The 14,897-nt window shown below is 33.8% G+C and overlaps 1 protein-coding gene across 1 annotated transcript; it reads right to left on the bottom strand.

Annotated features, from left to right (window-relative positions):
- Positions 1 to 11,839: 11,839 nt before the first annotated feature.
- LOC127901291 (SEED MATURATION PROTEIN 1) lies at positions 11,840 to 13,406 on the bottom strand. Its single transcript, XM_052438301.1, has 2 exons — positions 13,076 to 13,406; positions 11,840 to 12,354 (listed from the first exon to the last, which is right to left on the bottom strand). The coding sequence occupies exon 2, from the start codon at positions 12,323 to 12,325 to the stop codon at positions 12,026 to 12,028; it is 300 nt and encodes a 99-aa protein (XP_052294261.1). The 5' UTR covers positions 12,326 to 12,354; positions 13,076 to 13,406; the 3' UTR covers positions 11,840 to 12,025.
- Between the last annotated feature and the right edge of the window lie 1,491 nt (positions 13,407 to 14,897).

The following is a 14,897-nucleotide window of genomic DNA, read 5'->3' as shown; positions in this document are numbered from 1 at the left end:
TCTCCAAGAAAACAATCATCCTCAAACATCATCTTGTAGCTCAATTTTAGCACCAATCAATAAAATTGCACATACAAAAATAAAACACAAGTGAATCACTATTATTAAGTGCAAAACATCGATATTAAGGGAAGTAAACAATGCAAAACTAGTGTATAAATTGCACTCTAACAAATTCCCCCACACCAAGATAATGCTTGTCCTCAAGTATATAACTCAAGACTAATCCCAAATCTCCACTCAATTCTCATCTCAACTCATCCAAAAACAATCTTAAGCAAGCATACCTCAAGAATTTAAGTCGATCAACATTCGAGAGACAAGGATTTTAAAGCATAGAATCTCATAAGATAGAATAAAAACATTCAACCACTAAGGAGATCCATTCAAAATTCAAGTGCAACAAGATTTAATAGCCCTTTCATTGACTTCACTCCATGCACTCAAAGTGTTTAGGGTATCTTTTATGCACTCAAATCAAATCAAAGAATGCTATTACCATAAGCTTGCTCATATATCACATCTCAATCCACAAAACATGAATTAAATGCAAAAATCTAAGGGTCTTAAAAAGGTTGTAACGGGGTTAAATGGGTTAAATGAAAAAGAAAGGTCTATAAAAGAAAAAGAGATCAAAATGAGAATAATGAACTCATTGAATGAACCTTATGATATCAAAACGCTTATTTCTACTCAAGTCACCAAGAATGTAAACATTTTTTTTCTCTTTTTTTTCTCGATTTTTTTTCTTTTTTTTTTAATCAAACAAAAGAAATGAACCTTGCACAATTTAATTCAAGCATAATGCTTGTTGATCTAATTGAGAAACTTTAATTCAAGGTAGCAAGAGCAACAAAATATACAAAATATATCCAAATAATTAGTCCAAAAATCTCCTTAAATTGAGGCTCAAAAAGAAGGAAAATGGGTAAGTAGATGGAGAGAATTAAATGGGTAATGGTTAAGGCTCAAACAAAGATAACAAATAAAGGTCTTCGGGTGGAGAAAAAGAAGAAAAATACAAAAATAGAAAAATGGAAATTGGTTTGCCCTTATCATTTTAATGCATAAAATCCCATAATGCGGCTTCAACATGCATAACAAAGCAAGTTCTAGAATAAACAAACTAAGATTGATATTCACATAACAAAAATAATTAAAGCAAAGTGGTTGCTCATAGGCTCAAATCCTCACAAAGTTGGTAAATTTACCATCAAATCATGTACACTGTTCAAATGAATCAACCATCAATAGTGGTGTAGAATGAGAAGAAGGTATGAGTGATATATAAAAGAAAAGGTAAAAATGATAAGAAGCGAGAAAGATGTATGTATTAATATAAAAAGTGAAAGATAAAATGTGAGTGATGAAATAGTATGATAGAATAAAAATAGATGTAAATAATTTGAGATAGATGATAAAAGAGTAGTGATAAAGAAAAGAAAATAAAATAAAAAATAATATATGAAGCATACTAACTCTAAAATCATTTAAGGATGAGCAAAGTGAAAATAATACTTCCAGACATCAATATTGCAAATATCCCTCCCTCACACCAAGTACTTACATTGTCCCCAATGTAAGATAATCAAAGCTCACATAAAAAATTAAAGCGTAAGGATAAAAGATTAAAGGCAAAACTTTCCTAAATTGTGAGTTTTGATCCACATAACGTCTATGGGCTTGGCGAAAATGGTGGGATAAATCCCACACTCTCGAAGTATGCGGCCAAATTCTACTCCATCTTGTTCAACTTGTGCTCCATTTTCTCTAACTGAATGCTCAAATGTGGTGCAGATGTAGAAGGAATAGTTGGTGGGGCAGCAATTTCATCGTCAAACTCGTCATCAGAGGTAGCACCAATCCTAGCATAAAGCTTCTTTGGAAGTTGAGTGGGTCCTGGTTCAGTAAACTGAAATCTCCCCTCTCCCCTCCTTGAATTCGACCACACCTGTTCTTTCAAACACAGACATATCCAAAAATTCCTTTTTCCAAGCAGAATGCAAATCATTATTGTCAGGATCAAGCACACATAAGTTTATAGCTAACAGAGTAATGTATGGACCAAGAAATAAAGTCCTATACCGTTTAAGCACACTTTGAAATTAATCTGCTAACCAAAAACCTAAATTAGACCTAACATCATTTAACATGCACCAGATAAAATAAAATTCGGTTTTAGAGAAAACTCTCGAGTGATCTTTCTTTCCTAAAAAATTATATGCTAAGAACTGATGCACACATTTCAAAACAGGATCACTTAAGAAAGAACTCTTTGATTTACTCGGGTCATAGGCATTGTGATCAACAGATAAATTACTCCAAAGACCATAAGGCTTAAAATTTTTGCTAAAGTCACAAGTTGTTCCTAAATATGCATCACTAGAAGAATAATCATCAACAATGAATCTTAAAGTTAGGTTAAAATCTGTGATAGATTGTGAAAAATTTCGTCCCATTAACCTAAACTTTATAACATCCAGAGTATGGAAAGTAAAACATTCGGTGTATTAAATTGAAAAGTAGCATAGAACTCCCTAATCAACTCAACATAACCCAAACAATCAACATCAACAAACTTACGCAAACCAATCTTATCTATCAAAAAATCAAAATTATCTTTAACATTCAATTTTTCAAAAGTCGGGTAACGAATATACTTAGCTGGAAGTATTTTTCGCTTGGAAATATCTTTGTACCTTTCTTTCTCTTGTTGAGTCGTGAATGTGAAGCACCCTCCGAGATTGGATTCTGCAATGGCAAAACACTCATGCCATTTCCATGTTTCGATCTTTGTCTCACAGCTTGGCATGAATCTGAAACTGTGTTCCATGGAACCGTAGTGGGAGCAGCAATCTTGGATTGCTTTGTGACAGGTGTCTTTTTAGATGACTTGGAAGTTGATGCTTTCCTCTTTGGCATTATTACAATAATTTCACTCACGGATTTCGATTCACGCAGCTGGAATGTAGGGCGTGGGCTAGTTGCAGACGATCACTACTCGGATGGAGCTTGTGGGTACATGGCTGCTGGTTCAGGTTGCGCTCGGATGGTTGTGCTGTGCGGGTTGGAGATGGGCATGCACGGGCTGGTTGCGGATGCGCACTGCTGGGCTGATGCAGGTTTCTTGCGCGGGCTACTGCTCAGGTTGCGCTCGGATGGTGCTCGATGGACTGGTTGTGCGTGCGGGACTGTTGGTGTGCTTGCGCGCTGGAGACGCGGGTTCAGGTTGTGGGAGTGTTGCTCGATGCTGGTTGCTTGCGGTTGCTGGTGAACGCGGCCGTTGGTTCATGTGGGACTGCTGGAAGCAAGCTGCTTGCGCGCGCAGCTGGTGCGCGATGGTCGCAGGATGCTTGCGCTGACGGGAGATGCTTGCGTGATGGACGCGAGATGCTTGTGCTGACGAGAGATGCTTGCACAGCTGAAGAAGGCTGGTACTGCGAGGGATATGCTGCGCTGGTGCGCGCTGGTTGCTTGGCTGCTGGGCTGATGGGAGATGTTTGCTAGTTTACGCGGGCTGGTTTACTGCAAGCGGCTGCTGGTGTTACTGGAGAAGAAAATAAAGTTTTGTGAATTAGGGATTTTGTGAATAGTATTTTTTTTCGTTTTTTATTTTTATTTATTTATTTAAATAACTAAATAAAAAACTAAAAGAAAGGAAAAAAAAACTTTTTTTCGTTTTTAAATTTTTTTTTTTAGTGATGAATCACTTGAGACACTAAAAATTTCAGAAGTACTTTTTTAATAAGCAAGTGGGCACGCCTTAAAACTATTTTACTTTAAAATCACAGAAGTACTTATTAGTTAAAACGTGGGCACGGCTTACCAAAACTTTTCTTCTGGCCAAAATAAGCAAAAACATTATTTAAACAATCTGAATCAAAATTAAAAACAAAAGATATAACAAAAATCAAAATAAATAAATCCTTTGGGTTGCCTCCCAAAAAGCGCCCTTGTTTTATGTTTTTGGTTAGACACATTCATGCATCAATCTCCATAAATAGGACTCTCGAGAGCCACATCCTCCACAATATTCACCGAAAAACCTTCGTAAAAAGGTTTTAAACGATGACCATTAACCTTAAAAACTTTGTCAGATGTCGGACTCCGAATCTCAACTGCACCATAAGGAAAAACATTAGTAACAATAAAAGGTCCAACCCAGCGAGAACGTAATTTACCAAGAAAACGTTTAAGTTTAAAATGAAAAAGAACTTTTTGACCAACAAAGAACTCCTTTCTCAAAATCATTATGTCATGAAATGTCTTCGTCTTTTTCTTATAAAAAACTTCCTGCACTATAGGGTTAATAACATCCACAGAAAATACCGAATGTTCCTCACTAGGATATTTCATGGCATCATTCATATTGAATTCTATAAGCTCTCCATCAAACTCCATAGTGAGAGTCCCTTTATGTACATCCATTTTAGTCCTAGCAGTCTTAAGAAAAGGTCTTCCTAGCAAAATTGGGACAGAATTAGAGGAGTTATCCTCTTCCATATCAAGTACATAAAAATCAGTTGGAAAAACCAACTCATTAACTTGTACTAAGACATCTTCTAATACCCCATCAGGATATGCATTAGACCTATCAGCTAGTTAAATTATCACGCCAATTTCTTTTAATGGACCAACATTCAAAGATGAATAAATGGAATGAGGCATAACATTAATAGAAGCTCTTAGATCTAACATAGCATTTTCAACTCTAACACTACCAATTTTACAAGAGATAGTAAACATACCTGGATCCTTGCACTTAGGAGGTAATTTCTTTTAGAGAACTTCTGAACATTCTCCCCCATGTGAACTTTTTCATCTCCTCTTAATTTTCTCTTGAAGGTGCACAGTTCCTTAAGGACTTTAGCGTATCGAGGTATTTATTTTATAGCATCTAATAAAGGAATATTTACCTCAACCTTGCGAAATATCTCAAGGATATCAGTCTTTTGTTCCTCTTTCTTGGATTTTGCAAATCGGCTTGGAAAATGAGGAGGTATCACCACAGGTAGGGGTTTCACTCTGGTGGGTTGCGCATCTTGAGATTTAGGCATCAATTCATTCTTCTCAAGCTCATCTTCTACATGTTTTTTCACTTTCTTACTAGGCTCTTGCAACTCCTTCCCACTTCTAAGGATGACAACACTAACATTTTGCTTTGGATTCACCTCAGATTGTGAAGGCAATCTCCCTGATACTTGAGACTCTAGACGACTCATTGTAGTCGCCAATTGACTCATTTGGCTCTCCAAATTTTGAATGCTTGTTGTAGTTGCCTGCTAAAATTATTGAGTGTCAGTCGCAAGTGATTTAACAATTTCTTCAAGAGATATACCTGACTTGGAGTTTGACTGTGGAGGGGCTGGTTGTCTTGGTAGGTATTGTTGTGGGAATCCTGACGGCCTAACTCCATAGCTGAAGTTGGAATGATCCTTCCATTCCGAATTGTATGTTTGTGCATAAGGATCATACCTCCTCTAAGGCATGCCTGGAAATCCTCCAACTGCATTGGCTTGTTCAACGGGTTCTTCTTCAAGTGTAGGGCACATATCAGTTGAATTACCCATATTGGAACAAATGCCACAAATCTTCACCTGTTGCACATTACCTACAACAAACTTTTCCACAAGAGAAGTAAGTTTATCTAAACATTGTTCAACAGACGAAATATTTACCTCATTCATCTTCCTTGAAGTGGGATCTTGCCTGCTGCCAAATTGTTGTGCATTGGCAGCCATATTTGAGATCAACTCCCTTGCTTGAGTAGGGGTCTTATTCACCAACATGCCTCCACTAGCAGCATCTATCATACTCATATCCATCAATAACAGTCCTTCGTAAAAATATTGAATAAGAAGTTGATCAGAAATCTGATGCTGAGGACAGCTGGCACACAATTGTTTAAATCGCTCCTAATACTCATACAAAGTCTCCCCAGGAAGTTGTCTGATCCCACAAATGTCTTTTCTGATGTTGGAAGCTCTTGAAACAGGAAAGTACTTCTCAAGGAACTGCTTCTTCAAACCACTTCACGTTGTAATCGATCCAGGAGGCAAATAGTACAACCAGTCTTTAGCTAGCTCATCTAAAGAGAACGGAAAAGCATGCAACTTAATCTGCTCTTCAATCACACCTTGTGGTCTCATACTTGAACATACAACATGAAACTCCTTGAGATGTTTATGAGGATCTTCACCTGTAAAACCATGAAACTTAGGTAATAAATGAATAAGACCAGACTTTAATTCAAAATTTACCTCCAAGTCTACATATTGAATGCAGAGTGGTTGCTGATTCAAATCTGGTTCAACTAACTCTCTAAGAGTTCTTTCTACAGGTGCAGCTCTATCCATCACTTGTTCTTCTGAATCGCTAGATGATTCGACCAAATCAGGCACCGTATCTGTTTCAGAAAGCAAAGGCGACGAGGATCGTTGCTTAGCTCGCTTCGTCTGCGATCTCAGCTAGCGAGCTGTCTTGTCAATTTCAGGATCAAACGAAAGTGTACCTGTACGAGAAGAACGAACCATACACCAAGTAAAACTTAAAAAGGATTAAATAAACGACACCAATCCCCGGCAACGGTGCCAAAATTTGATGGTTGTCGAAGCCAGCAAAAATAAATACCTACTCTAAATAAATTGTATATAGTGATTGAGCAGGGTCGTGTCCACAAAGATCGGTAATTATTTAAATCCTTTTAAAATACAAAATGCAAAATGGGGGAATTGTTGACAATAATAAAAATCAAATTAAAATAACAAGAACGCAAATTAAAATTGTAATTCAAATTGGGGAAAGCTCTGGTTGAAGGAATTAACTCAGCTTGATTCGACTACTGATCATTGATTCAAATATAAATTATTACTACTTATGAATAGACCGGTTATAGCTACTGAGACCCTCTAATAGCCAATCTCTCCTTAATTAGTCGATAACGAAGGCACAACCATTAGTTATTTCCCTAATCAATAGACAACCCTAGATACAATCATAGGATTTAATCAATTGACAACCTGAAAAACCAGAGAGACCCAAATCCTAATCAACAAACGCATACGATTGTTCATTTAAATTAGATTGTTTATTCTCATAACACAACTCACTACTATGCTATTTTTCACAAACATTAAAATCTCCATACGATGAATCCTTTAATTGACAATAGATTAAGTTGATAATTAAATAGTGGCCAACTTATCTAATTAACAAACATAATCATGACAATAATTCAGACAATAAACAAATACCCAAAAAGCAATAAAACAATTAAAGCATAAGAAAGATCTCACAGTAGTGATGAATCAAAGCTTCATTAACCTTCAACCAGAATAATAGGTTTAGTTCTTCATAGAGAGAAGAGAAAAATTTAGATCTAGGGTTTCTTTCTTTTCAAAAAGTCTCCCCCTTTTCATAATAGATTCCTCCATTAAATACTCTCTCTCTCTCTCTTCTCCTCTAGAGTTCTTTTTAAAATAAAATACTAATATATGAAATATTAAATTCGTAATTACAAAAATAACCAAAAATACAAAACACGTTAAACTAAAAACTGCAGGTCCGTAGTTGACAGCACGCGCCCACGCCTTATCCATAAAGTTCTTCTGACGCTTATAATTTCTCCAAGAAAACAATCATCCTCAAACATCATCTTGTAGCTCAATTTTAGCACCAATCAATAGAATTGCACATACAAAAATAAAACACAAGTGAATCACTATTATTAAGTTCAAAACATCGATATTAAGGGAAGTAAACAATGTAAAACTAGTGCATAAATTACACTCTAACACATCTACATTCTCTCACCTTTTTTAGTGTAAAGTGAGGAGGTTATTTCATTTCTAGTAGATGGCAAATGCATTTACAAATATGGCAAATGTAACTAATGTACTTATTCAGGTCATTATTCTTTAGAAACAATTTCTAAGCAACTAAAGAATTGTCTACAACATGTCTAAAGCATGGTACACTACTTGATTTAAAGATTACTCAACTGAAGAACAGTCAGGGTCCCATTGTAAATGAGGCTCCAAAAGAGCAAATGGACTTTGATAAAAGATTGAAGGCCCTAGTCGAAGAATATCTCTTATGAGGTACAAGGCATTGAAAGAGTTTAGGAACAATGAGGTTTTTATTACTTTAGATAATATTTAAAGAAGGCGTTTGGTCATTAATGAGCTAAAAAATCTTAAAAGACTTATTAAAGAGGTACAAGTTGAAAATGATGAAATTTCTTTACTAACACATGAATGAGTGAAATCATAAAGAAGGAGGTTACTAATGATTTTTGTGTTCACAAGTAGCTGCTGAAATATAGTTTGTTACTGAGATTCTTTTATCTTTTGAACTAACAGAAATTCCAAATCTTGTTAACGATGCATATGCATGTTACTTTTTACAAACACTATAAAATTCATATGTGGATGAGATACACTTTGCTTATAGTTTTGCAAGACTATTGATCAAAGTTTTCCTTACATCAACATATGAGGAGATATTATATGGTATTGAAATGCTATTCAAACATATTATCAATTTGATACATGTAACCATGAGAGAGAGCACCAACATCCATCAAGGGCACTGAGCGGGGGGAGCACTAATTAGCGGAAATGTAATGTTTCTCGAAAAGAACTTTTACGAATAATTTGGACATATGTGCATTGTACTCTTTTTCCCTTTATTAGGTTTTGATCGCTCTAGGGTCATTGGTAAATTTTATCCAGGCAATTTTGAAACATGTCCAACTCAAGTTTATAATTTGTTGAATTGTATTTCTTTTGATTTGGGTTCTCCCATAGAGTTTTTCCTAAGCGAAGGTCAATTAAAATTATAGTCGAGTACAATATATCCAAGGGAGAATGTTATGAAATATGCATGTCCTCCTTCTAATAAAGTATATCTCACACAAATGGCTTTAGGAATTAAATTGCAAAATTAACTATATGACTTGTGATGTTTGTATCATACCTCTTAAAACATATTATGAGTTGTATATCATGTTAATCGACGCGTTATACATAAGATGTTAGGAAATTGAGCTTCCTCCCAAGATCACTCCAAGCAATTTATCAAGCAACAAATTAATAGAAAAAATTAAATGGAGAATACATCAATCATACAACACAAGATTTACGTGGAAAACTTTAAATCTGGAGAAAAACCACGGTCGTTGTCATAAGACAACCAGAGAAAAATATTCACTATGTGGAAAATTATTACAACCACTCTTAGAAATAATTTTCTCTCACCCAAGCCCCAAATACATAATCCCGATAAATATTCCTTAACAAAGCAAACCCATAATACCCAAATTGAGGAGCAAAATGCTCCCTCAATATAACTACATGCTTAAGAATATTTTTATCTCTCAATTCTCACCAAAATTTGGATCGCTTCTCTGGGATTTGGATACAAAAATAAGGAGGAGCACTCCTCTATTTATAGCCAAATTATGGCTTCCTTTTCTTCCTTTTTTTCTTTTTTTTCATGGGCGGCACCTACCCATTTTCCTTGTTCAATGGCTACTTGGCTAGCTACCCACCATCTTTGAATTCAAAGATGGTTGCTCAACCACCCACCATTTTGACACTTTTTTTATAATCACATTTTCAACAATCTCCACCTTGATTAAAAAAAAAGAATTCATAACTACTGCTACAAAGCACTGTCTTCACCAACAGTCATAATTCTCAACATAGAGATTTATCATACTCTACCATAAAGAGTATACCACTTAGAATCAACCATTCTAAGATTTTTTTTTGGCACATGTCGAATATATCCGCTGAAAATTATGGTGCAATTCTCATGTTTGGTTTCCCTAAGAATTCTTCAGGCATGACATAACTTTTCCACCACACACCTTGCATTTATACCAAGCCAACACCCGCGTGCAAACTTGTGGACCCTGCTGATAATAACATGTTCTTTTTCACAGTAACTTGGAGATCTACATGCCAAAAGAACTAATCCAGTCTCTTATAAAAAGAAACTCACCATTTGCGAGAATATCAGTATCTCCTTGACTGATTATGGAGCAATTTGCCGAGCCCGCTCCACCTTATTGTCAATTTCCTTGAGGTGCCAAATTGCCACATCTTCAAATTCTTGTGCATACTAGATTAGATACACATTTGACTTGAATTTTCCACAAGCCAATAAAATCATTCTTCCATTAATTTTTTAACATCAAACTCCACCAAGTTTGAAAATCACCAGCTGCTGACATATATGCTTTACATAAACAGTACCGTATACCCCAAGTACAAACCGTTGGCTCTAATACCACTGTTAGGAAATTGAGCTTCCTCCCAAGATCACTCCAAGCAATTTATCAAGCAACAAATTAATAGAAAAAAAAATAAATGGAGAATACACCAATCACAACACAAGATTTACATGGAAAACTCCAAATCCGGAGAAAAATCACAGCCATTGTCACAAGACAACCAGAGAAAAATATTCACTATGTGGCAAATTATTACAACCACTCTCAGAAATAATTTTCTCTCACCCAAGCCCCCAATACATAATCCCAATAAATATTCCTTAACAAAGCAAACCCATAATACCTATATTGAGGAGCCAAATGCTCCTTCAATATAACTACATCCTTAAGAATATTTTTATCTCTCAATTCTCACCAAAATTTGGATCGCTTCTCTGAAATTTGGATACAAAAAATAAGGAGGAGCACTCCTCTATTTATAGTCAAATTATGGCTTCCTTTTCTTCTTTTTTTTTTTTCTTTTTTTTCATGGCGTCACCTACCCATTTTCCTTGTTCAATGGCTACTTGGCTAGCTACCAACCATCTTTGAATTCAAAGATGGTTGCTCAACCACCCACCATTTTGACACTTTTTTTTAATCACATTTTCAACATAAGACACCATAAAATTTAAAGAATATGTTGCTAGATACACGACTGATCCATATAACCTTCACCATTTATAATCACATATACATTCAGAAATTGATTAAAAAATGACATAGAGAGCAAGTGAATTAATTCTACTAATTATTCTCTTAATTAATTACTTATTATCTAATTGTTCCTTTTAACTTCACATCATTTATATTACATGCATGAATGTCCGAATACTTCCCCATAGTAATACTTGAAATTATAAATGTTCATGTACAGATTGAATAAGTATGGAAAGCCAAAACGGCTTGTTCGTTTTGTACTTTTTAAAGAGAAAATATAGGCAAATAAATCCTGACCACTTAAGTTTGGCAAAGCATATTTATTAAAGGGAAAAATAATAGGAAAATGAAATGAATCTAATCATTTAAGCATAGGAAAAACTAAATTCAGAGAGAAACCAGTTCTACGACAATTTATCCTACGAAGACACTCGATTTTTAACCATGAAGATCCCAAAAATTATCCGTTTCACAGAATTTAATTTTAGCAACAAGTTAAATTGAAAAAAAGAAAAATCGACAAGTCTGAAACCACTCTTTAAAATTCAGATCCACATAACCAACCAATTTAAAATTCAAAAACTGTTTTATGACTTCTTCAAAATCCGAATAGTAAAACTTGCCTGAACCTTAGGGGTGGGTGTCCGCAAGTCATTTAGAATTATGTGGAGAAAATCATTCGCGTATTGGTAAATGCCTAGTATTTTTTTTTGTTGAGGCATAAACTGTACATCAACAAAAATACTATATCTGTATCTATCACTTATCAATCCGCAAATGATTTTCTTCCGATGATTCTATTTTATTGTTTTGATAGTTTCTGTTTTCCATTGACTCCTAATTAACTTTTAAAAATCTTAGCATATTCATGATTAATTATATAGGCTTGACCGAATTGTAAATTATGAAAATTGAGAAATTAATAACACCAACGGTGATCGTTTAGTAGTACATATTTCAAGCAATCGTTTTTTTTTTTTTTTTTATCATTATCTAACCCAAGGAACCTTCGTCAACAAGAAAGTAAAAGATGGAACATCGAAATTAAACTTCTGATAATCACTTAATACATATCAACTATAGAAAGTTCTATTTTGAATCGGTGGTAGCATTTCCTCCTGCTGCAGCATCAGGGTCGCGTCGCAACTGAGACTGATGACCAGCACCAGCAGCTTGATGAGTAGAACCATCATCAGACGGCGGCTGATGATTCTTGGGCGTCTCTGATGACAGATTATGAGCACTGGAGAAAAGATCGACAGGTTCAGAGTCAGCAATCTTGCCACCTTCAAGTGGTGTCCCATGCTTGTAGCTCACCCTCACTGCTTCATCTTCAGACAGCCTTGCTTGTGCTGTTCCATACTTGATATCATCTTTGCTCTTTGCCATTTCTCCCTCTCTCTCTCTCTCTTTAATTTCTGTAAAACAAAAGTGGTGACACAACTTAAAAGTAAATTTTAACTCCCAAGTATAAGAGTGTCTTGTTGTATTATAACTCGGTGAGTCCGAGGTCGATCCACAGAGAAAAGATTTAATTAGTTTATTTTATTTTATCTAAAAATTAAAATTAAAACTTGAATATAAACAACTTAATTTAAATGAAACTATGGAATTGAACTAGTTAGGGTTATGGATCCACTCTTAGAAATAAATAAAACTTAATAAATTCTTTTTGCCAATTTGTTTTAGATTTATTACTCAAAAGATTAATTATACAAATTATTATTATTTTCCCTTTAATTTTATGATGGATTAAGTATTTATTGTGCCAAAATTTAATTTGTCTACAATAAGTCAAAATACCATTTCACCATGCCTTATATTAAGATCTTAAGAATTTATTGTGCCAAATTCATTTGTTTGTCTACAATAAATCAAATTTTCAAAATATAAAACATGTATAAAATTAAATAGAAAATAATTTAATTTATAAAATTAAACATAGAATTTGATTAAATCATATTTATTTCTTAAGAGTTTCACCTTCCCCTAACTAATATTATTTAGTTAAGCATAATTAAAATAAAAAGAAGTAGTAAAATTGAATTACTTATAATTAAAACAAATAAAAACAACTAAAATTGGAAATAAAACTAATTTTATTAATGAAAATAATTATACAAAATATTAAAAACACACCTGGAAATCAAGATTATAAGGAGATGGAGAGAATTTGAGAAGAAGAGAGTTGTAGAGAGATGATTAAAACATAAAAATGAGGCTCTATTTATAGAAAAATAAATTCATAATCCAGTGCTTTGCGGTCCATCATAGGCTTCATGCATGTGCTCCTCACAACCCTTAGATCAAGATCCAATGGCTGGTCAAACTTCAAAAGTCAACATCACACATGGCATCATTTGACTCGTCCGATTTACCCAAAGAACGGTTGAGATTTGGCGGGTTAATGGGTGGATCGGGTCGACCCGAATACAAAGATTCGGATCCTCCAACTTGCTTCACCAACCATTGCCACATGGCACAATCATGGCCATTGAATCATGAACGGTTGAGATTTAGTCAAGATTGCCAGTTATCCCATGCACTCATATCTATTGTAAGCTCATTTTATCATCCAATCAGTGCTCGGTCAATAGGAAAAGTCAACTTTTTTTACACAAGCCCAATTTTAAGCCGATCTTGACTGATCTTAAGGTTTTCGGACCTCCGGAATCTAAATTTGACCTCTGTTTATCTGTTTGGAGCCTCGAAGTACGTGAAATTAATAATTTTCCTAATAAACACATAAAAATACACAAAATTAAATATATTTAAAACATAATTCATAATTCATAATATATTACATAAACACAAATATAAATTATAACATAAGCATAAAATAACATATTATCGCTTGATAATTAAACAATTTTTAATACTAATCAAGTGGCATGTAATAAAATTGTTTCTTGGATATTGGTGGAAAGACCTCTATATGTATTTAATTTATAAACAATAAAGAGGGATATAGGTTTAAGTACACGTATCAACTATTGCACGTAAAGATTTGACAGGTGCCATTTGATGTTGCCACGCCCAGCTCTCCTGCACCTTCGAATTGGGTCTAGACAGGACTGGCTTTAGAGCCTGAGGGGCCTTAGGCGAAATTTTTTTATGAAAACTTTATTTATTTTGCAATTTCAATACTCAAAGACATATAAAAAGAATTAAAATTTATTTCATCTTTAATTTTTGAATTTCAATAATAATAAAAAAGGATCAAAAATTTTAAAAATAAAACCTAAAAAATAGTCAAGAAGATATTTTTTTTATTCCATTAAAACCGTTAAAAACAAACAGACAATAAATAAAAACAATTTTTTTTTCAAATAGAATATTTAAAATGATAGAGTACAAAATTTTGAAATGATGAATTGATGTTCAAAAACAAAAATAGACTTTATATTTTAAGAAACTAATTATTTTACATGAACCAATGAATATAATAATTTTCTTTGTAGAGAAAAGAAAAAGAATTTTTTTTCAATTACTAATTCTTGAGATTATAAGGTTTTTTATAGAAATTAAAAGAAATACTAAAAATCAAAGATTCTAACATTGAATAATTAAAAAGGTAAATATTTTTTTGGAAATAATAATAATGAATCAGCTAATTGTTAATAATATTATTAATTATATTTCTTTAAAATTAAGGTTTCCAAAAATAGATTTTTTTAATCAAAAATAACTCTTAATTTCTCAAAATACGTATTAAAAATTTTATTAATTAGAGAATTATTAAGGAAATACTCAAAAAATGAGACCTTTTTAAAATATGAGGCCTTAGGCGACTGTCTTGTTCGCCTATACCTAAAGCCACCCCTGGGTCTAGATCTAGAATTCACCACTATTATGGGTTTTTATTTTTTTTCCTTTTTCTTTTTCATTCCGTCCCAGTTTAGCTGAAGTCTAAAAATAATTAAATAGAAATGTTTAAGTAATATATATATATTAGTAATGA

Source organism: Citrus sinensis, chromosome 3 (assembly GCF_022201045.2).
Source record: "Citrus sinensis cultivar Valencia sweet orange chromosome 3, DVS_A1.0, whole genome shotgun sequence".
Taxonomy (NCBI): Eukaryota; Viridiplantae; Streptophyta; class Magnoliopsida; order Sapindales; family Rutaceae; genus Citrus; species Citrus sinensis.
This window is presented reverse-complemented; position numbering and strand designations above follow the sequence as displayed.

Bases quoted from the DNA above. Each gene is read 5' to 3' on its own strand.
- LOC127901291 (XM_052438301.1), bottom strand. From the start codon at position 12,325: ATGGCAAAGAGCAAAGATGATATCAAGTATGGAACAGCACAAGCAAGG.